The sequence below is a fragment of the Triticum urartu genome, chromosome 7A (genome assembly GCF_056163025.1).
Source record: "Triticum urartu cultivar PI428250 chromosome 7A, HENAU_Tu73, whole genome shotgun sequence".
In the NCBI taxonomy this organism is placed as follows: domain Eukaryota; kingdom Viridiplantae; phylum Streptophyta; class Magnoliopsida; order Poales; family Poaceae; genus Triticum; species Triticum urartu.
Window position 1 is genome coordinate 113,989,205 of NC_141879.1, and position 20,803 is coordinate 114,010,007.

At 47.9% G+C, this 20,803-nt stretch overlaps 3 protein-coding genes across 3 annotated transcripts; all 3 read right to left on the bottom strand.

Annotated features, from left to right (window-relative positions):
- Nucleotides 1-149: 149 nt before the first annotated feature.
- Nucleotides 150-2,300, bottom strand: LOC125523720 (uncharacterized). The gene is made up of 5 exons (XM_048688782.2): nt 2,144-2,300; nt 1,800-1,882; nt 1,128-1,631; nt 816-1,041; nt 150-738 (listed from the first exon to the last, which is right to left on the bottom strand). Exons 3-5 carry the CDS (start codon nt 1,572-1,574, stop codon nt 701-703), a joined length of 711 nt encoding a protein of 236 aa, XP_048544739.1. The 5' UTR covers nt 1,575-1,631; nt 1,800-1,882; nt 2,144-2,300; the 3' UTR covers nt 150-700.
- Nucleotides 2,301-5,551: 3,251 nt separating this feature from the next.
- LOC125521425 (putative glycerol-3-phosphate transporter 5) lies at nt 5,552-8,447 on the bottom strand. Its single transcript, XM_048686482.2, has 2 exons — nt 7,359-8,447; nt 5,552-6,454 (listed from the first exon to the last, which is right to left on the bottom strand). The coding sequence occupies exons 1-2, from the start codon at nt 8,308-8,310 to the stop codon at nt 5,937-5,939; spliced, it is 1,470 nt and encodes a 489-aa protein (XP_048542439.1). The 5' UTR covers nt 8,311-8,447; the 3' UTR covers nt 5,552-5,936.
- A 590-nt stretch (nt 8,448-9,037) lies between these two features.
- On the bottom strand, nt 9,038-13,637 carry LOC147958405 (hydroxyproline O-arabinosyltransferase 1-like). Its single transcript, XM_087537995.1, has 8 exons — nt 13,108-13,637; nt 12,206-12,273; nt 11,922-12,123; nt 11,741-11,838; nt 11,545-11,614; nt 11,373-11,444; nt 11,179-11,292; nt 9,038-9,482 (listed from the first exon to the last, which is right to left on the bottom strand). The coding sequence occupies exons 1-8, from the start codon at nt 13,510-13,512 to the stop codon at nt 9,411-9,413; spliced, it is 1,101 nt and encodes a 366-aa protein (XP_087394121.1). The 5' UTR covers nt 13,513-13,637; the 3' UTR covers nt 9,038-9,410.
- Nucleotides 13,638-20,803: the final 7,166 nt, after the last annotated feature.

Genomic DNA, 20,803 nt, shown 5'->3' on the forward strand with positions numbered 1-20,803 from the left:
TAGGGTTCACTACCATGAAAAGAAGAGATCGGCCGAGTACAAGAAGACCTGGAGTGCTGGATTGTCATGTGCCACTGTAATCTGTAAATGTTGTTGCCACAGCAGATTGTGTGACAGAAAAGTACATAGGGAGAAGAAAACAGCAGAAGTAGGTGTCATGTGCCTTGGGATTGGACTGGTGTTCATTTCAGCACATAATGTGACATTACAAACAAATTCCAGGAAGTACAAGGGTTCCGATTACAACATTACGATATTACAATGGTTCAGATGAAGCTATTACATACTACTGTGCTGCAGGTAGTTTTGTCGGTCTTCCCACATTTGATTGGCGATTCCCTGCCGAAAACTAACCATGTTTGCAAGTCCATTTGCTTGGCCACTTGTCGTTGGAGCATGGTTAATATTGGCAACACATTCAGCCTCGGGTATGATAAATTCATCTATCCCATCATTTATAACCCAGTTGTGAACAGTGCAACAAGCTATAACAATGTCTACTTGAGTAGGATAAGAGAAAAATGGCTTGGCCTCATCAAGGATTTTGAATCTCCCCTTGAGTGACCCAAATGCACGCTTTACGGTCGTACGAAGAGAAAAATGTCTATGGTTAAACAATTCCTTCTCATCTTGAACAAGATTGTCCCCCCCACTCATTTAAATGGGACCTCACACCACGAAAAGGAGGCAAGAACCCTGGTTAGGCTCCATGTCCAGCACCAACTAGATAGAATTTTCCTAACATATGAGCAACAAGCGGATTACTTTGCTGTACATAAATAGTGGCATTGACAAATGTAGCTACATCAAGTTACCTTGTGGGACACGTAGACCATTTTCACGTTCCAAAGCATCACGTAAAACTTGAGCATCATGTGCTGACCCCTCCCAACCAGCCAACACAAATGTGAACCGAAGATCAAAATCAACAGCCGCCATCACATTTTGAGTGGCATGGGTCTTTCTACCACGACAGCGAGGCTCCATGTCTTCTGTAACAGAGGCTCGTACATGTGTGACATCAATAACTCCAACACAATCCTATTTCATGAAAATTAAAATATCAGGACCTAACCAGATTCATGCGTAGAAAATGAGGAGGATGTAGCTGTCACCAAATCTCATACCTTAAAGTATGGATCCCATCGGTGATTCCCTTCTATTTTGGTTGGGGTCGCCGATGAGGACTCTCTAATAAGGTCGTGCCGTAGCTCTCCAATGGCATGGATGACTTTTTTGAAATAACGACTAACAACTTCACCGGTTATACGAAAATTGTCACCAGCTGGCGTATCCCTAACGTTGTGTCCAACGGTGTGCAAGAACGTGCCAACTTGCTGCTCAACAGACATATGAATCATGTCTTGAAGCAACCTGCGGTCCCTTAAAAGTTGACAAAACCGGAAGAAAGGTCCTCTCCCAAGCCTAAGCATGTTCAAACAAGTTGCATCATCCTTCCATATTTTGTCCTCAAAATACTGTCTTCTCACCCTATCTGTCTCATCCATGAGTCCATAGCTTATGCATTCAGTCCTACTTTTCCTTTTCCCAGACCGAACAACCAAGGCCGACATGACGAGAAGCGTATATGACACAGCTGCACAAATTAACTTCTTTTACTTCTTGCCCGTCTACAATGTAGAATTGAAACAGAAGAAAAAAAATTGCTTTAGGATGACATACACAAAACTGAACTATATTCTTCTCTGAACTTCGGCTAACTGAACATACATACAGAAGCACACACACAACAATCACCAGTAAATCCTCTAAACAGATCGAGCAGCTAGGGTTCATACCAGAGGGGGAAATCGCCGAAAGGGGAGCTGCTGTCCGCCCTGGTCGTCGCCTTGCCGTCGGTGTCCTGGTTGCCTCCTTCGCGCTGCAGAGGGAGAAAAATCGGAGCAAGAGGAAAGGAATCAGTTCAGAGAGACATCCGGTGAGAGAGAGAACGTATCAGAGAGGAACCGGAGCTACATCCAGCCGCTCGCTATCCACCGCCACCGTCGGCCCAAGGAAATGGTGTGTGTGTGGCGGGGGGGAGTTCACCCTCCGCCGCTCGCCGTTCCCCCGCCGGCCGAGAGAACAGAGCAGAGGAAGGGAGGGAAGGGGGAAGAGAGCGAGGATAGGGAGCAGCACATACTTCACCCGCGACGCCGGCCGATGCGGAATCGCCGTCGCCGCCGCCGCCCCCTCCTCCTTTGTGGTGTGGTGCGTGAGCGAGGAGCAAGGGAGGATGGGTCAGGTGCGTCAGGCTTCGTGAGTTTTTTTTCCTTTCACATTTCCTTGGTGAAGTGGGAATCGGGGCCATCGAGCGCGGGAGGCATCCCGCTACCTTTTCGCGAAAAGATAGCGCCAGGCTCGTGCGAATATTTCGAAATTTGGAGAATCTACGGGTACAAGCATGAGAATATTTTACAAATTGTACAACCCATGCGGCATTGACAATGTTTAACCAAGTGACTAGCCCAAGATAGAACAGAAAAAATTACTCCTACCTATTTCTAGTCAGAGTCGGATCACACTAGAGGAGAGCATGGACCAAACCAAACACATCGATCTCAAACGGAGTCTAAGGTCAATGCCTTGTTGGGGTCGGTGCGGGCGACCGAGAAAACTAGCCGCCGCCAATCGTCTCCCCCTCTACCACCTTCAGGGTGTGGCGCTTGCATCAACGGGGAGGTCCTAATCCGGGGACGGCCTGTTATGGAGGTGCTAGAGAGTTGTTGTGGGACAGCGAAGGAGATGTGTGCTCGAGCGACGGCCTCTGTAAGGCGGTGCTTGACGATGGCGTTGTGAAGCTGGTGGACGGAGCGATCCAGCGCACCATCTTTAACGGTCGTCCAGCTGGTCTAGATCACTCGAGAAGAGGGTGTCGATGCATGGTTACAAACTGCGGTGAGCTCGACATCAGACTCATATTCAGTCATACAATGACATCGATGATTTGTTTCAGGTTTTCCTTAGGTAGTCTTTGTGTTTGGTCTGGGGCGACGAGGCAATGGCATTGCCATAGTGTCGGAATAATGTTCACCCCACTCTATCCCTGTCTGTTCATGTGCTTGTGTTGGCGGTGTACGTATGGAGTCTTGTCTCCAACTGGTCTTCCGGGGTTTGGTTGGTTTTGGTTTCCGATGGATTCGTCTGGATTTGGGCAACTTTTATGGATTTTGAAACTTCTAAAAACCCTTGTCGGTGTTTTTTTTAACAGATCAGCGATTTACTTCGTAGATTGTTGCCGCCGGCATCTCCTGTGTTCTACATCGACGATTTAACAATCGCTGCTTCTACAAGCTAACTAGCAAGAGAAATAGCTATGCTTGTGCCGACTAGTAGGAGCGAGTGTAAAATTACAACTTCAAAAGGAGTGGGGCGTTTTGGAGCTCAGCCTCCATGGAGCCCGAATTTTCGAAAAAAAACAAATTCAAACTTTTCAGTTTCAAAAAATTCTGATTTTTTACAAGTATACAAGGACGTGTGTATAATTTCGGGATGAACATCTTGAAATACGTTCTGTACGAAAAGAACAAAATCATGGACTTTGGGGGTGAATAGTATCATATGTTGAAAAGCCATGGATTTTTTTTTGCACAACCCTCATTTCAACATATTCGTCTTGAAAATTCACACACATGTGCACTGTGCCTCCAGGTATATCTGTATTTTTGCAGAATTTTTTGAAATGTAAAAATATGAATTTTGATTAATTTTGGATTTTTCAGAAACCAACCTCCATGGAGCTTGGCCTCCAAAAGCAATTTTCGCTTCAAAAAGCATTATATTCTTGAGAGAAGCCCAGTTTGCAATCTTGAACTTTTTAGTTTGTCAAGAACCAACCATCAACTTTAAAACCGGCTAAAAATCAACCCCCAAACTTTGAAAACCATTCAACCATCCCCTTCCATGACTCTGGTTCTGACCTGTTGACCATACAATCAGCTATCTCAATTAGCCTAGTTAGGTGAAAAAGGTCATCTTTTTTTCCATATTGGTGAACAAATCGACCGCTCCTCTTCCTCCTCTATGGCGACAAAAAAGAGCATGTGAAGATGAGAGAAGCCCGTATTGCAACCTTGAATTGTCACCAAAGTATAAAAAGCAACCCTGAACTTCAAAATTGCCTACTTTACAATCTAGAACTCTGGAAATCAAACAACCATCAACCCTCCTCCCCTCAGACTAGTTTTCTGGGCTGTTTTGACATGTTGGCCATCCAGTCACCTATCCTAGTCAGCTGTCACGTCAACCCTTCTTTTTGTCAAAAAATTGACCCAAAAAATGAAATGCACAAGAAAAGTTGATTTTTTTCTGAAAACTGAATAGTACTATGCTGATCATACTCGGAAAGTTCCAATCTTATTGACCTAACGGATTAAAAATTAGAAGGAAAAAACATAATTTGGACAAATTTTGGTCAAAATGTAGCAAAAAATGAAAGTGCCCGGAAAACTGTGAAACAATTCTCAAAAAATGAACAATATTATGCTAATAATTGTGGGAAAGTTTCAATCATTTTTGCAAAATAGATTAAACAATACAAGGAAACTACTCCCTCCGATCCATATTACTTGTCGCTCAAACGGATGTATGTAGACGTATTTCAGTGCTAGATACACCCATTTGAGCGATAAGTAATATGGAATGGAGGGAGTACATATTTAGGACAAAATTTAACCCAAAAATGAAGTGCCCAGAAAATTTGAATTTTTTAGAAAAAAATTAATGCTACCATGCGGATCGTTTTGGGTAAGTTTCATTCATTTTTTTGAACACAGTAAAATTTACAAGGAGAGTACATCCGGACAATTTTTTGTCAAAATTTGACCAAAAAATGGAGTGTCCAGATTTTTTAAAGATAATTCTCACAAGTGAGCAAGACTATGCTGATAATTCTAGGAAGATCCAAACATTGTTGCCAAATAGGTTACAAAATACAAGGGAAATACATATTTAGGACAAATTTTAGTCCAAATTTGACCGAAAAATGATAGTGCCCAGATTTTCATTTATTTTGAAAATGAACACTAGTATGCTGATCATTCTTGGAAAGTTTCAATATCTTTTACCAAACAGATTAAAAATTACAAGGTTTAGATATCTAGGTGCATGGCGGCTGAGTTGGCTGCTGACTAGGTGGTCAACAATTGAAAACCGATCAAAACAACCCAGAAAACTTATTTGAAGAGAGGAGGGTTGATAGTTGTCCGGTTTTCAGAGGAGGGTTGATAGTTGTTCGGTTTTCGAAGTTTGGGATTGTAAAGTAGATGGTTTTGAAGTTTAGCGTTGTTTCTTAGACTTTGTGACAATTCAAATTGAAATATGCACTTTTCTTTGGGGAGATCACCTTCATCTTCACGGAGTCGGCCGTCCCTCGAGCTTACTGAGGAAGCTCATGCCGGATCGACAACCGGCAACTACCATCCTCGGTATGTCTAGCATGAGAAAGTGCCGTGTCGAACACGGTACTCCCTCCGATCCAAATTAATTGGCATAGCTTTAATACAACTTTGTAGTGACTTTTGGATCATGATTTAACAGTAACAAAAATATATAGAGGATGTCTTATCTGGAGATAGTAATAATTCATAAAAATATGTAGTAAATCCATCCACTCTAGGGAAACTTCTCTGCTCCTCGTCCACAAAAATCATGTGACATGACTAGAACATGGTTGACGCCACACCGTTTCAAGATCACGCGACCGGACCAGGCTCAACTTTGCACACAGCAATCTTTTGGTAACTGCAGCAATCACCACAAACACGTTTTGTCAATCCCTGTATCCAGCCTAAAATTTCCATGGGTGTGCATACGTGCAACCAACCAACCAACCAATTTACATGAACCAAGAAATGGCCGTAACCTAACTCCTACAGACTTTTACAACTCCCGGGAAAAAAGCCTCTCATCAGTTCCCAAGCGCCAGCAAATAAAACCTAACGCCTGGCGCCGATCTTGGCAGCTATCTCATCCCTGGCTATGCGTATCAAAAACACGAGGGCAAGGGATATGGATACGATCAGCATGAAGAACACGCTGTTCCATCCTCTTGTCGAGATGTACCCCGTCAGCAAGGGCCCCAATGCTGCACCAACAGAACCGGTGCCGTCGATTATCGCAGAGACAGTGGCTAGTGCACGTGAATTCCCCTTGATCGCGTCCTGGGTGCCGAGATCAGTTGCGACGGCCGTGGTGATGAGGGAGTATGGGCCGTTCACGAAGTAGCCGGAGAGGAACATGAGGCCGATGTTGTGACACATGGATATGCTTCCGAATGTCCGGTAAAGGATAAGAGCGGGGATCGAGAGGAGAAGGAACAGAGCTGATGTTATAGCTCTGGCACCTATTGCGTCTGAGAGGAAGCCAGCTGAAATCCCTCCCAACACTCCTCCGATGTCGAATACAATGGACAGAATTCCTGAAGCCTTGTGTGACAAGAACTGGCCTGCTACAGCTGCAACATCGTGACATGTAACATAAGTCAGCAATGATACATTGGAGAAGTTCTTCACTGAAAAGCAATGCTTGCAGCAAAGTAGCAATAAGCTCCCAATGGCACTTATCACTTCTAATTTTCTCCTTACCATTAGTACTACGCAAGCAAAATGAAGGAATTGTGGGTAGTTTACACAATATTATAAGCAGATAAATAAAGACACCCCGGGGTGTCAACTGTTATCATATCTAGGAAGATAAATGATGCATGGAGAGCAGATGTTGATAGCATTCATTTCACTCAACAAAAAGAGGTTTTCAGTTCAATATGCAACATTTTAACCTCTTACAATGAACTGCTCAACAAACTAACACTGCTAAATAGCTACTTGTATATAGGCAGAAATGCTGAAAATAATACCAAAAATAAATTCAAAGAAGATCCCTAAGAATCGCTAGACATCAATTAGCCCCATCACATTACATTGTACTCCCTCGATTCACAAATATAAGATGTTCCAACTTTTTTCTAGTCGGATGTATATAGACACGTTTTAGTGTGTTTGTTCACTCATTTCAGTCCGCATGTAGTCCATATTGAAATATCAAAAACATCTTAGATTTATGAACGGAGGGAGTATAAAACAAAAGTTCTTTGTAGAACTTAAATTTCTGATTGCGCATGGAACTGAAGATTATGTTGTCCAATAAGCGACAAGCTAGCCGCGACATTAAAGTGAAACTACTGCTATATCAAGTTGCTAAGGTAGGATGAATGGTCTAACAGTTCAGAGCAATTCAAACCAATCCCGGCCCGTTTCTTCTTCTCTTTTACCCAAATTCACCAGATGTCCAGTGCAGATAAGGTGATATTTCGCTACTGTTACCGCAGGATAAACTAACTGAATATAAGAAGCACATACCATTGTTCCTGATGTAGAATGGCAACCAGTAGAGGAAGGTATAAGCAACAAGCTTGGAGAAGAAGAGGCAGAATGCATATTCCGCGACACCAGGCAATCTCCATGCCTCCAAGAACCCGATGGCCGTAGGTAATTGGGACCTCATTTCCATTTCCAATTCCAATTCATCATCATCATGCACTTCAGCCTCTTTCTTGTCCTCTACAAGAAGCTCCACCTCCTCCCCACCATCCCCATTCATCTCAACCTCCATCATTGAATCCAGGTCCAAGCCAGCATCGCTCGGGTGAGCGACCAAGAACACCAGCACCAGGACCCCGAGCGCGGCGATGACGAACGCGGGGACCAAGAAGGACCACCCCCAGCCGAACTCGAGCACGGCGGCGGCGAGGACGGAGCCGGCGATGTTGCCGACGGAGGTGTGCGAGTTCCACACCCCCATGATGGTCCCGCGGCGGGAGGCGTGGCCGAACCAGTTGCCCACGACGGCGACGACGCAGGGCCACCCGGCGGACTGGACCACGCCGCTGGCGACCTGCGCGGCGAGGAAGAAGGGGAGGCCGTGGACGCCCAGGAAGTAGGCCGCGCCGAGCGCCGCCGACGCGGCCCCCGAGGCGAGCATGGCGGCGCCGAGGAGGAGGCGGAGGTCGGCGCGGTCGGCCAGGTGGCCCGCGGCGAACATGGCGGCGGCGTAGGCGGCGAGGAAGGCGACGTCGAGCTCGCCCAGGCGGTGGGTCCCCTCGGGCCCGGTGAAGGGCGCCCAGTCGGCCGAGAGGACCGCCTTGACGATGCTGGGCGGCTTGCGGGAGGCGTGGAACGCCGCGTAGGCCGCGAAGGTGAGCGCCAGCACCGCGTACTGGCGCCGCCGGACGGCCCGCGCGTTGCCGCCGACAGTGGGGGTATGGCCTCCGTGAGGGGGCGCGGGGGAGGCTGGCGCTGCCGCGGGTTCCATTGAGGAGGAGGAGGAGGCGGCGGCGGGGGCTAGGGAGGAGCGGAGGGGTCTGTGGTCATCGGAGGCGGCGGGGTGGGATCTGGCAGGCGAAGGGAAGAAGAAAGAGGACTGGGAGGAGAAGTACGAACGAGGGAATTGACTTTTCCTTTTTCTTGTTCGCTAAATTAAGGTAATGTTATCTGCCGAACATCAGCTGGGAGGGGATGACAAGCGAACACTTTTTCCTAGTAGTTTTAGTTGGTTTGCGAAATCTTAAACGAAAAATGTCTTTTTTCTGAAGAAACTGTCATGTTGTCATGAAGTTGTCAACCCCTCACAACTAAAACTGCCAGTGAAATCGTTCAAAATGCCACCCCTTCCCAGCGAACGTTCGCCAGCTGAGAGGGTCCTAGATTAAAAAGGCAAAGGAGAATATTTTCTCGTGGTCACTTTATCTTCAGTAATATAAAAGAACCTTTTGTAGGCAAAACAAAATGTAGTGTGTTCAAGGTGTGATTTATGTTGTTGATTTTGGCCTCTAACAACTGCATTCTGATTAAAATGAGCCTTTTGTAGGTCAAGTGATAATTTATACCAAGTAGGCAGAAGACAAAGATCATTAGTGTAAGCTAAGTAAGTAAGGGCAAACATGTCACTTCTTGAAGGGCAACTTCATTTTATACAACCACCGTTATATTACTCATCAAACTTGAATACTTTGATTCATGCAGTTCAGCTTCTCCTCAAATAAAAAAACAAGTAAATAGAGGATTCCATTGCCTTGCCTAAAATACAGTGTACGCGTGACTTCTCTGAAGCAGAAAGGACTCAGGATGAAGTCACAACTCACAAGTCAGGAATGAGCATCAAGAACAAGAGCTCAACATGCCTCACACTCATTTCCATTGTAATTCTCACCTAAGACATACTATATGTGTGACTGTAACTAAAGAGATCACGTTGTTTTTGCACTAGTTTTGCTTTCGGATTTCAGCAATCCAAGGCCAGCATACACACGCTTGGAGTCAGGGCCCTGAATAAACTCGTATGAGCCACTTATCCAAGCTTGGCTGGTGATCGAGCGAACAAAATCAGCTTGACAAGTATCAGATTGTACAAGGTCACTCGGCTGCGTAAGATTCCCAGTTGGGTATGCTGGCCGTTGCTTCATTAACCATTTTCACAAGTGTCACCTGTGGAAAACACAAAATCCACTATACGCGTTAACAAATATTCCAAGAACATAGGATAAAGGCATAGTAAAAAAGGGACTTGTGGTAAGTGTGAATCATCGTCTGTTATGTAATGTGTACTGAGTACTGAGAAAGATAACAAAACTCTTCATAAAAGACTAGATAACCAAGACAGTGCGGGTTCAGTACAGAATAAAAAAGTACAAACAACAACAACAACAACAACAACAACAACAAAGCCTTTAGTCCCAAACAAGTTGGGGTAGGCTAGAGGTGAAACCCATAAGATCTCGCAACCAACTCATGGCTCTGGCACATGGATAGCAAGCTTCCACGCACCCCTGTCCATAGCTAGCTCTTTGGTGATACTCCAATCCTTCAGGTCTCTCTTAACGGACTCCTCCCACGTCAAATTCGGTCTACCCCGCCCTCTCTTGACATTCTCCGCACGCTTTAGCCGTCCACTATGCACCGGAGCTTCTGGAGGCCTGCGCTGAATATGCCCAAACCATCTCAGACGATGTTGGACAAGCTTCTCTTCAATTGGTGCTACCCCAACTCTATCTCGTATATCATCATTCCGGACTCGATCCTTCCTCGTGTGGCCACACATCCATCTCAACATACGCATCTCCGCCACACCTAACTGTTGAATATGTCGCTTTTTAGTCGGCCAACACTCAGCGCCATACAACATTGCGGGTCGAACCGCCGTCCTGTAGAACTTGCCTTTTAGCTTTTGTGGCACTCTCTTGTCACAGAGAATGCCAGAAGCTTGGCGCCACTTCATCCATCCGGCTTTGATTCGATGGTTCACATCTTCATCAATACCCCCATCCTCCTGCAGCATTGACCCCAAATACCGAAAGGTGTCCTTCTGAGGTACCACCTGGCCATCAAGGCTAACCTCCTCCTCACACCTAGTAGTACTGAAACCGCACATCATGTACTCGGTTTTAGTTCTACTAAGCCTAAACCCTTTCGATTCCAAGGTTTGTCTCCATAACTCTAACTTCCTATTTACCCCCGTCTGACTATCATCAACTAGCACCACATCATCCGCAAAGAGCATACACCATGGGATATCTCCTTGTATATCCCTTGTGACCTCATCCATCACCAATGCAAAAAGATAAGGGCTCAAAGCTGACCCCTGATGCAGTCCTATCTTAATCGGGAAGTCATCAGTGTCGACATCACTTGTTCGAACACTTGTCACAACATTATCGTACATGTCCTTGATGAGGGTAATGTACTTTGCTGGGACTTTGTGTTTCTCCAAGGCCCACCACATGACATTCCGCGGTATCTTATCATAGGCCTTCTCCAAGTCAATGAACACCATATGCAAGTCCTTCTTTTGCTCCCTATATCTCTCCATAAGTTGTCGTACCAAGAAAATGGCTTCCATGGTCGACCTCCCAGGCATGAAACCAAACTGATTTTTGGTCACGCTTGTCATTCTTCTTAAGCGGTGCTCAATGACTCTCTCCCATAGCTTCATTGTATGGCTCATCAGCTTAATTCCACGGTAATTAGTACAACTCTGAACATCCCCCTTGTTCTTGAAGATTGGTACTAATATACTCCGTCTCCATTCTTCTGGCATCTAGAATAATGGCCACTAGAATGACAAAAGTAAAGGTCCTTGAAGAGAAAACTAATATTAGAAGCTGTAGGCAGGGCTGGACCATACCACACTTTGAGGTACGCCATTCGGAGGTAATGGCAAATTTCTACGAGGAGGTTTATTCTCGTAGGATCTTTTGTCAAACCTCCACTCTCCAATTTTGCCATAAGTTAATTTGCCCTAGTTAGAAGAAGAACATGGTTAAAGAATGAACTTGTAAGATGAATCCTGAAATTTTGCATCAAGAGAGAAGTATATACCTTCATATCATAATCACACCCATAAGTATAATGTATAATAAATGAATCACCAATTTCAAGGTCCCATGGTGGCTAAAACAACAGAATGGAATTATCAGCTCAGAGCAAAATTGCACAATTCCCCAAAATACATGGGTCACATGCTCGTAAACCAAACAGTCACATACTAAACCTGAATCATGAAATCCTTGTGTAAGATGTTCCCCACTCCATGGAGAGCAGATGATACAGCATACGCGTACCTGTTTTCCAGAATAACAGCATAGAAACATCAGTATACAGAATAGGTAGATATGCTGCACGCCTGATTGAAAGCTTGAACGTACTAACGAAATTAGATAATGAATTAATGATTGGTAGGCCTTTACATTTCAAGAACCCAGCCAAAAGCTTTATCTGCTTCGGGATCTTTCTTCATTGCTAACGAAATGTTCATCCATGTCGGTGCGATCCTAGAAAGAGATTCCTAGCAAATTAGGGAGAATATAATTGATTAATTACTTCAGTATGAGTAGATGCTCTGAATATATTCCACTGCAACAAAAATACCTTTTCAATGATGACAGGAGAATTTCCTATGGGGTCAATGTTAATGATCGGCCCTTCCTTTTCGGGGAAGAATTTACGCAGCACTTTTTCATATTTTTTGGGCTCGATATAGAAGAAAGGGAAAGCTGCTGCCCGGCCATCTCTTGATAAGTTTGGGATTGGTTTGACAATAAGATGATCTGGCTCTGCCATCAAGATATATCTACAGCACATATGGAAATCAACTAAGATATTGATTCTGAAGGTTGATGTATGCTTCTTATATGAGTTTTCTATAAACTTACTCTTCCGGAATGTCTGCCTTCTGGAGCCATTGAACAAACGCCCAGGGCCTATTAAGAACAATGTATCCCTGAGATTTGGATGAACTCTGTTAGGAGAAAATTCTAACAAGCAGCATTCTGGGAACAATTTGCTGCAGAAAAAAAAAACATTCTCAATGATATAATGCATGGTTTTGGTACTAAGGCTCGGTGAAAAACTTTGTGAGATCTTGACTTGTTCGTCCATCAGTATGCCAGTCATGTTGCTACACCAAAACTGAACAATGATAGGAGTAGATTATATCCAAACAGTGACAGTTCCACTTTACCAGAAGGCTCTGTCATCATGAGAGACATACTGAGTACCAACTAAAGGTTTATTAGCAGCTGGCATCCTAAATCGATGGTTCCTGCTCTGAACGCCACATGATGAAAAGTGGGTAGCAGCAGGGGCAGGGTCCAATCCAATTTACCCATCCTAGCTGCCAGACAGTCTTTTCCATCAACTTGGCCCTGACCATTTTCTCAGATCCACATGCACTTGATCCCCACATGCTTGTACACAAGCTAAGGCAGGGCAGCTGTTGTTTTGTCCAGAAGTTCAACGCTCATGTGTCAGTGGAATTATAATCTACTATGCCCTGACCTTTCCAGTGCGGCAGAAGTGGAGGTTTGGGACATCAAATTTGTTATAGTGGTGCTGTGTTAGTGCCATGAAACTCAAACTGAGCATGAAACTGAAGAACACGAACCAATGTCTAGACAGTTTCAGGAACTTCTTTGCTGATCTTCCTACCAACCGATTCACGTGATCCGCACGAACGACCCGCATTTCTCCACAACTCTACCCAACCAGCAACAGGGTAAAAATAAAATTGCCGTTTCACCTAACCGAGCAACTGTGCGCGGGGTGTTACTGTTACCTGATCCGCCCCGTCGGGGAGCGGGTCGGCGACGAAGGTGGGGATCTCGTGGACGAACTCGTCGGGCTTCCCGGAGTGCAGGATCCTGGTGAAGCCGCCCATGTCGGCGCTGCCCGGCCGCCGCCGCGCCTCCTTGAACCAGTGGTACATGACGCGGCACTGCCACGTGTTGTACACGGACCCCGACGCGGTCACCGCGGTGTGGAACAGCCTCCGCCCGCCGTCGCTGCTGGCGCCACCGGAGGCGAGGCGGCGGGATGACGAGGCGGTGGTGGCGGCGGGGAAGGAGGCGGTGGGGAGGGGCAGGAGGGAGCGGGAGGAGAGGACCGCGTTGTAGGTGAGGAAGGCCGCGGAGACGGCGATGAGCACGAGCCGCAGCGCGCCGCGGCCGCACGGCGCGGCCATGGCGAGGCTCCGGGCGGAGGTTGGGAGCTGGGACTGACTCTAGTGCGCGTGCGCGGCGTGGACAGTGCTGCCCCGAAAGGCCAAAACTCAACGCTACGCCAAGCAAACTTCCATCTAACGTCCACCTGATCCGTTTAGGATACACAAGAAAATCTATATCTATATCTATCTACTATATCTATCCGGCGGAGGACGTACTGAAGTTGAGAGAGGCCAGTTTCTTGACCGGCGAAATCTCGCATAGGCTATCTGCTCAAGGGCAGGTCATTCCCACTCCCAAGCCCGGTGAGAGTGTGGTGTTCATGTCTCATTTTCTTCGGGGGCTAGGCTTCCCGACGGATCCCTTCGTGAGGGGGCTCATGTATTATTATGGGCTGGAATTTCACGACTTAGCCCCGGAGTCCATCCTTCATATTTTCTCATTCATCGTCGTGTGTGAAGCCTTTCTCCGTATCACTCCTCACTTCGGACTATGGCTCAAGACCTTCAAAGTAGAGCTGAAGATGATCGAGGGACGACATGCGGAGTGCGGAGGTGCTTTTATAAGCAAGAATGCTGGTACTTCATGGCCCGAGGGCTCTTTTCAAGAGGAGTCCGGCTTATGGCAGCGAGAGTGGTTTTATATTACCGCTCCCAGGGCCCCTAAGTGGGTGGCGCCACCTGCCTTTCGCTCGGGTCCCCCGCCACGACTGGCGTCATGGGTCAATACGGGGCTGGACTGGGGGCCGGCAAAGGACGTGCCCCTGTTGCAGGGCCACATCCGAGATCTCCTAGAAAGAGACATCAGTCTGGTCATGGTGACGCAGGTTATGTTAATTCGCCGAGTTCTGCCCTGCAAACGTCGCCCCCTCCGCCTGTGGGAGTTCAACCCGAAGGGACCACGAGTTCTCCAACATTTTCTTGGCATGACGCCCGTGGAGATATACAAATTGTTCTTCGGACCACAAGTAGTGTGTCCGGATTCTACGGAGGACGCAGGTCTGAGCTGCAATCGTCCGGATACTCAAGTAAGTAGTCTCGTGCCCGGACTCGCTATCCGTATATTTATCATAAAATTGCCCCTAAAAAAGTTGTCCTTTAAACAGGAGTGGATAGCGAAAGCAAAGCTAATCACGTGTCCGGCCCCCCTCCCCGAGACCATGCCGGGTACCGTGCTAGTCAGGATGTTGGAGGTTGTGCCTTCAAAGGGAAGCGAGGGAGGGGACAAGGGAGCTACAGCCTCCTCAAAGGAGGTTGTCCGGAAGGGAGGAATCGAAAATTCCTCTCCTCAGGGGAAGAAGAGGACCTCCTCTAAAGACCCGGAGACCATGGCCTTAAAGCGGGGGAAGAAATCTTCGCCAGAGGGTCCTATTCTGGGGGATACTTCGGCCGAATTATGCCCTCAAGGGGATCAGCCCTCCACCGAGTCGTAAGTAGAGGGGAGTTTTCTTTTTAAGAAACAAGAGAAATCCCTGCTTTATATCTGAGAAAAGTAATCGAAAATTTACCTTGTAGCTCGGACCTTAGCCCTTCTCAGCAGAGCTCGTCTTCGGGGGATCTTCTTCCGGAGATGATGGAGAGCGGAACGCCTCCCCCTACCGTACCGCCTTGCGAGGCGGGCGACCCTGAGATATCGTCACAGAGGGTTTCTCCGAATCCGGCGGGGCCGGAAGGTAGTCATATGGCCCCCCAAAGCCCTTCGCGTCCGACCTTCGAAAAGGGCCATCGGACGAGTCCGACGCCGTCTGGTGCGCGGTCGGAGGAGCTGAAGGATCTGCTAGGGCGAGCATCTATCTTAGAGGAGCATCGTGCATTGATGGGTATGGTGATTGAGAGGATTTCATCCGCGGAGAGCGGATTGCACGAGGTCGTCAGGAGTTTACTGACAGGTTTTGAGGTACGCGAAATAATGTACCCTTTTTGGACAGTTGCGCATAAATAAGATGCGCCCTGTGTAGATAGTAGCCCCTGAGACTCTGTGTGTTGTCAAAAGTGACGGCGCACAGAGGATCATAATCCCAGGTCTAATATGCCGCCTTTATACGTAGGTGGCGAAGTGTCCGGTGGCCAGCCGGACTAATGGATTTGCCGAGCTAAACCGGCAACTTGACGTGGCAGATGCCGACATCGTGCTTGTCAACAAGCGGCTTGACGAGGCACAAGGTATGTAATTCCTTCGGCGGCGCCTGGTAAGAGGAGATTTATGCCAGTATCTTACAATGTGTGCGCTTGATGCAGATGGTGCTGCTGCCATGGAGAATCTTTGGGCGGAACTTGCCCGAGCCAAGGAGCAAGCCAGGAAAAGTGATGCGGCTGCCAGAAAGGCAATTGAAGAGCTGAAAGCCGAACAGGCTGCTCACTACCGAAGCAAGAAGGAAATGGCCGAGATGGCCGTGAAGCTGAAGAACGCTGCTGACCGTTGCAAGCTTTTTGAAAAAGAAGATCGGGCCGAACAGACGGACCTGAAGAAGGCTGTTGCCGATGCAAAGGATGCTCGCTCTGCGATGAGAGCTATGAAGGAGGAGCTGCGTCAGGCCGGAGAAATCGCGGCTGGAAAGCCCTTTATGCTGCGGAGAAAGTTCTGTGATCCGAAACATGCTCCGTTAGACCAGATGTGGAGTACGGCGGACACCTATCTGGATTTAGCAGTGAGTGCCGCAGATGCGGCCGAGCACTTCCGAGATCAAGAAGATCGCGAAGTGGAAAAGCTCTTCTGGTCGTAGTTCCACAATCCAGAGCGTCCACTGTCATTAGCCGATCGTTTGGCCGAATGGGCCGAGCTAAATAGGTTGTTCGGACTCGCCATGAAGTATGTCGTGAGTCATCTGTGGCCAGAGAGACCAGAGCCGAAAAGTTATTTCAACTTGGTGCAGCAGTTCCTTGGTGCGGCGCCGCATATCGATGCGATGAAGAGGTCAGCGTGCATAGAGGGTGCGCGGATGGCTCTTGCCCGTGTCAAGACATACTGGGCGGAAATGGAAGCCACCGCTGTTGCATCCCCAGACTCGGATGGAAGTCGAGTACCTGCCGAGCGCTATTTTCAGGAAGTTCTGCAAGGCGCTCGTTTAATAGAGACGCAGTGGTCGAAGGATACTATATTCGAATAGCATGTATTATTGTAAAACAATATTTTGATAAATTGTAGAAGCTTTTTATACTTGTGCTTGTAAGTATTATGATACCTCCTGTGCGGCTGTTTAACATATATGTATATATAATCTGAAAGATGGCAGTCGTCGGCTTCAGCCCCCACGCACATAATGCGGGGGTGTTCGTAGAAGGCGCATTTTCACACTTGATCCAACGTCTTGGTCCTACAAAGGAGGTGATAGCGCAGCGAACTAGGCAATCGGACTATGATGCTTTATCACTTTCACTTAGCCATAAGAGTTTGACATTGAGGCTACTTATATAGCCCCTGGTGGCGCCTGCGCTCGCCCGAACTCGGGGCGCGTATGTGCCTGGCCAGGAAACGGCCCTTCGTTAATGCGGAGGGATCCTAAAGATTCCGCTATGTCATCGAGTGGTTGACCAGTCTCATCCTATATCATGACAGTCAGTTTTCGGCTTTCTCTATTGAGGTGCTCGCCTGGCCGAACTGGGGCACAATCATAGTAGTTCTCCTCGTGCCGCCTTAGCCGATAGAGCGGAACGTAAGGCAGCAAAACACAGGAGCCGGGCAAACCCAACATTTGACCAAAGACATGATTCAAAGCTGATGCATATAAGGCCAAACTCGCGACGCCGAACACTCCTTAAGGTATTCGGTCTTTATGAGGGCGGGCGGGATAACGCCCTTAGTAATAAGCCCCTAGTGTCCAGGTACGCGCAAAACTCTGACGTGGCCACATGCCAAAACGCCAGCCTCCTCCTTGGTTATACCAAGAAACCAGGGGATGTGTATCAACAAGAGACAGTAAAAAAGGTTTACGCAGGGTCTTAATCTGAAAAGAATCCTTGAAACGGGTCCCTGCTGCACGTCTGCGCCTGTGTCTCCGTTGTGCCGTATCCTGGACGGGCGTAGCACGGTGTTCATCTGTAAAAGAGAGGAACTTAGTTAAAGAAAGATCGTGCCGAACATGAGTTATACTAAATAAACAAAGTATGAATCAAAATGGGTAAAATTGAGCTTTATTGTCTCTTGTTTTATATGCGCGGAGCCCCTAGTACAGGGGTATACAGCTATTAAGCCTTTATCAGTTGTATGTTTATGCCGGACTCGTCTAGCCGTGTCCGTGGTCTTGACGACCTGTTTAGATGGTTTGGCTGGTGAAGCCGCTTTATTGTGGGGCTGTCAAGGCAGCCGCACCGTTTTCCGCACGGGAGGAACACTCAATGTCTTCCCTTTAATGAGATGATGCCTCGTGGACCGGGCATCTTAAGCGTAAGAGATGTATAATGCGGTATTGCGTTAAAGCGGGCGAAAACTTCGCGTCCCAGCAGTGCTTGATAGCTACTTGAGAATGGGGCGATGTGGAAAGTTAGCTGTTCGCAATGGAAGTTATCGGGGGAGTCAAACATAACTTCTAGCCGGAGAGAACCCATGCAACGGGCATCCGGGCCTGGCGTTACCCCTTGAAAGGAGGTTTTGCTATGGCGAATTTTTGTTGGGTCTATCCCCATGTTGCGGATTGTGTCCTGGTATAACAGGTTTAGACCACTGCTGCCATCCATCAGGACATTTGTAAAATGGAGTCCGCCGATTATTGGATCTAATACCAAGGCAGTCCAGCCTGCGTTCCGGATACTTCTAGAGTAATCCTGATGGTCGAAGGTGATTGGTTTTAACAACCATTGGCGAGACTCCTTTGGGATAGGCCGTATGGCGCATATCTCTTGTGGCGTCGTTCTGTTCGTCACGTGAAGTAAGTTTACTGTTTTGACTTCTTGTGGGAAATCCTTATGTTTCCTGGTGCTCTGCTTGTGGGGTTCGTCGTCGTCCTCTCTTGGTGTGTCGAGCCCCTTGTGTTTGGCGTTGAGCTTGCCGACTTGCTTGAAAACCCAACAATCTCTGTGGGTATGGTTTGCAGGCTTCCCGGGGAGTACTGTGTATTTGACATATCTTGTCCAAGATTTTGTTTAAGTTGGATAGCTCGTCCCTGTTATCCTTGATGGGTGGCTTTCTCTGATTCTGCCGCGAGCTTTGGAATCCGGCATTGACCGCCGTGCTCTTCGGGCTGTTTCCCTTATTCCGGCGCTGGTCCTTGCTGCGTCGGGGTTTTCCGTTTCCATCCCTAACTTTGGATGTACTTGGGTCGTTGGTGCTGCATCTTGCCAACCGGCTGTCCTCTCCTGCGCAAAAGCGGGTCATGAGGCTTGTCAATGCGGCCATTGTTCTTGGCTTTTCTTGGCCGAGGTGTCTGGCGAGCCATTTGTCTCGAACGTTGTGCTTAAAAGCTGCCAGGGCTTCAGTGTCCGGACAGTCGACTATCTGATTCTTTTTAGTAAGAAATCTGTTCCAGAATTTCTGGGCTGACTCTCCGGGCTGTTGAGTTATGTGACTGAGATCGTCTGCATCCGGAGGGCGGACATAGGTCCCTTGAAAATTTGCCCGGAAAGCATCCTCAAGCTCTTCCCAACTTCCAATGGTGTTTTCGGGAAGGCTTTTGAGCCAATGCTGGGCTGGCCCTTTAAGCTTGAGGGGTAAGTATTTTATGGCATGGAGGTCATCTCCTCTGGCCATGTGTATGTGGAGGATATAATCCTTGATCCAGACCCCAGGGTCTGTTGTTCCGTCGTACGCATCTATGTTTACGGGCTTGAATCCCGCTGGAAATTCATGGTCCAGCACCTCATCGGTGAAACATAGGGGGTGTGCGGCACCCCTGTATTTGGGTGTGCCGTGATGTTCGAATATTTGTTGTGTTGCATTGCTTACTAGAGCTTGCTTTCTTGGACCGTATATAGATCTGGCTGGGCCGTCTTTTTGATGTGGATCCTTTGGTGGATCGCGTGTCGGCTTGCCGCTCCATGCTGGCCATGCGGTCGTCCATCCGACCGGATGGCTTTCCTATTTTTTGACTGCGGGGGCTCTAAGGCCTCCTCGTCAAATTCAGGCAGTAGCTTTCGCTTTGGATAGCTTTTTGTGCGGCGACTGCCGACATATTTGTCTGCGGTGTTGCGTACTTTGCTCCATCTGATTCTGAGTGCATCTTCCGCAGTTTTGAGCTTCTGCTTCTGCCTTTTCAGGCTATGCGCGGTGGCGACGAGCCTTTTGTGGAGGTTCTTCTGCTCCATGAGTTTATCCGGCGTAAGGTTGTCCGGACTGTTTGTTTTCGCCGGGGACGGGGTGTTCGGTTTGTTTATCCAAGTTTCCCTGTTTGGACGCTTGCTCGAAGGCATGTTCGTCGTCCGCCGGCTCGTCCTGCTCTATGGCTGGGTCTGCATGGCTGCTATCTCTGTCGAGGCGGGGCTTGGAGCGGCGCTTACATCGCCGCTTTGATTGCTTTTCGAGTGAACGATCCCTCGTTGCATCCCTGTGTTCCTCGTCGTCGCTTTCTTTGGGTGTGTCCACCATGTATACATGATGAGATGATGTGGCTGTCCAGTGCCTTATAGGCCTTCACTAGTAGAAAACAGGGCTATGGTCCAGGCCGGCTCAGCCCATTAGTCCCGGTTCAGTGTAGAACCGGGACCAATGTGGGCATTGGTCCCGGTTCGTGAGCCCAGGGGGCCGGCCGGGCCACGTGGGCCATTGGTCCCGGTTCATCTGGACCTTTTGGTCCCAGTTGGTGGGACGAACCGGGACCAATGGGCCTCGTTCCTGGCCCACCACCATTGGTCCCGGTTGATGGCTTGAACCGGGACCAAAGGCTCCCCTTTAGTCCCGGTTCATGCCACCAATCGGGACCAATGAGGTGCCTATATATACCCCCTCGCGCAAGAGCAGAGCACAGTGCTCTGTTTTTTCTGGCCGAGGGGGAGAGGGCTTTGTGGTGCTCTAGCTCACCTCCTATGCACATGAGGTGTTCGATGGAATGCCCGAGCCACACTACTTAAGCTTTCTCCTCTCGAAGCTCGACCTCCAAGCTCCATTTTCCTCGAGATTTGTCTAGATTTAGCGGTCCGTCATGCCCCGTCCCCGTCTTCACCGCCGTCGATCACCCGCGCCGATCTCATCACCGACACCACCGTGGTGAGCCTCTTGTTCTTATCTTCTTTCTGAAAGAAAAAATATTCTTACTTGTATGTTTAGATAGATACTTGTATCATTTTCTTACATTTATTATTGCATCTTATATAGTGCGATGGTTTTGGTATCCGCCCCCGTCGGCCCTCGTCCTGTCTATGATTTGGATTTGGTATGTATATT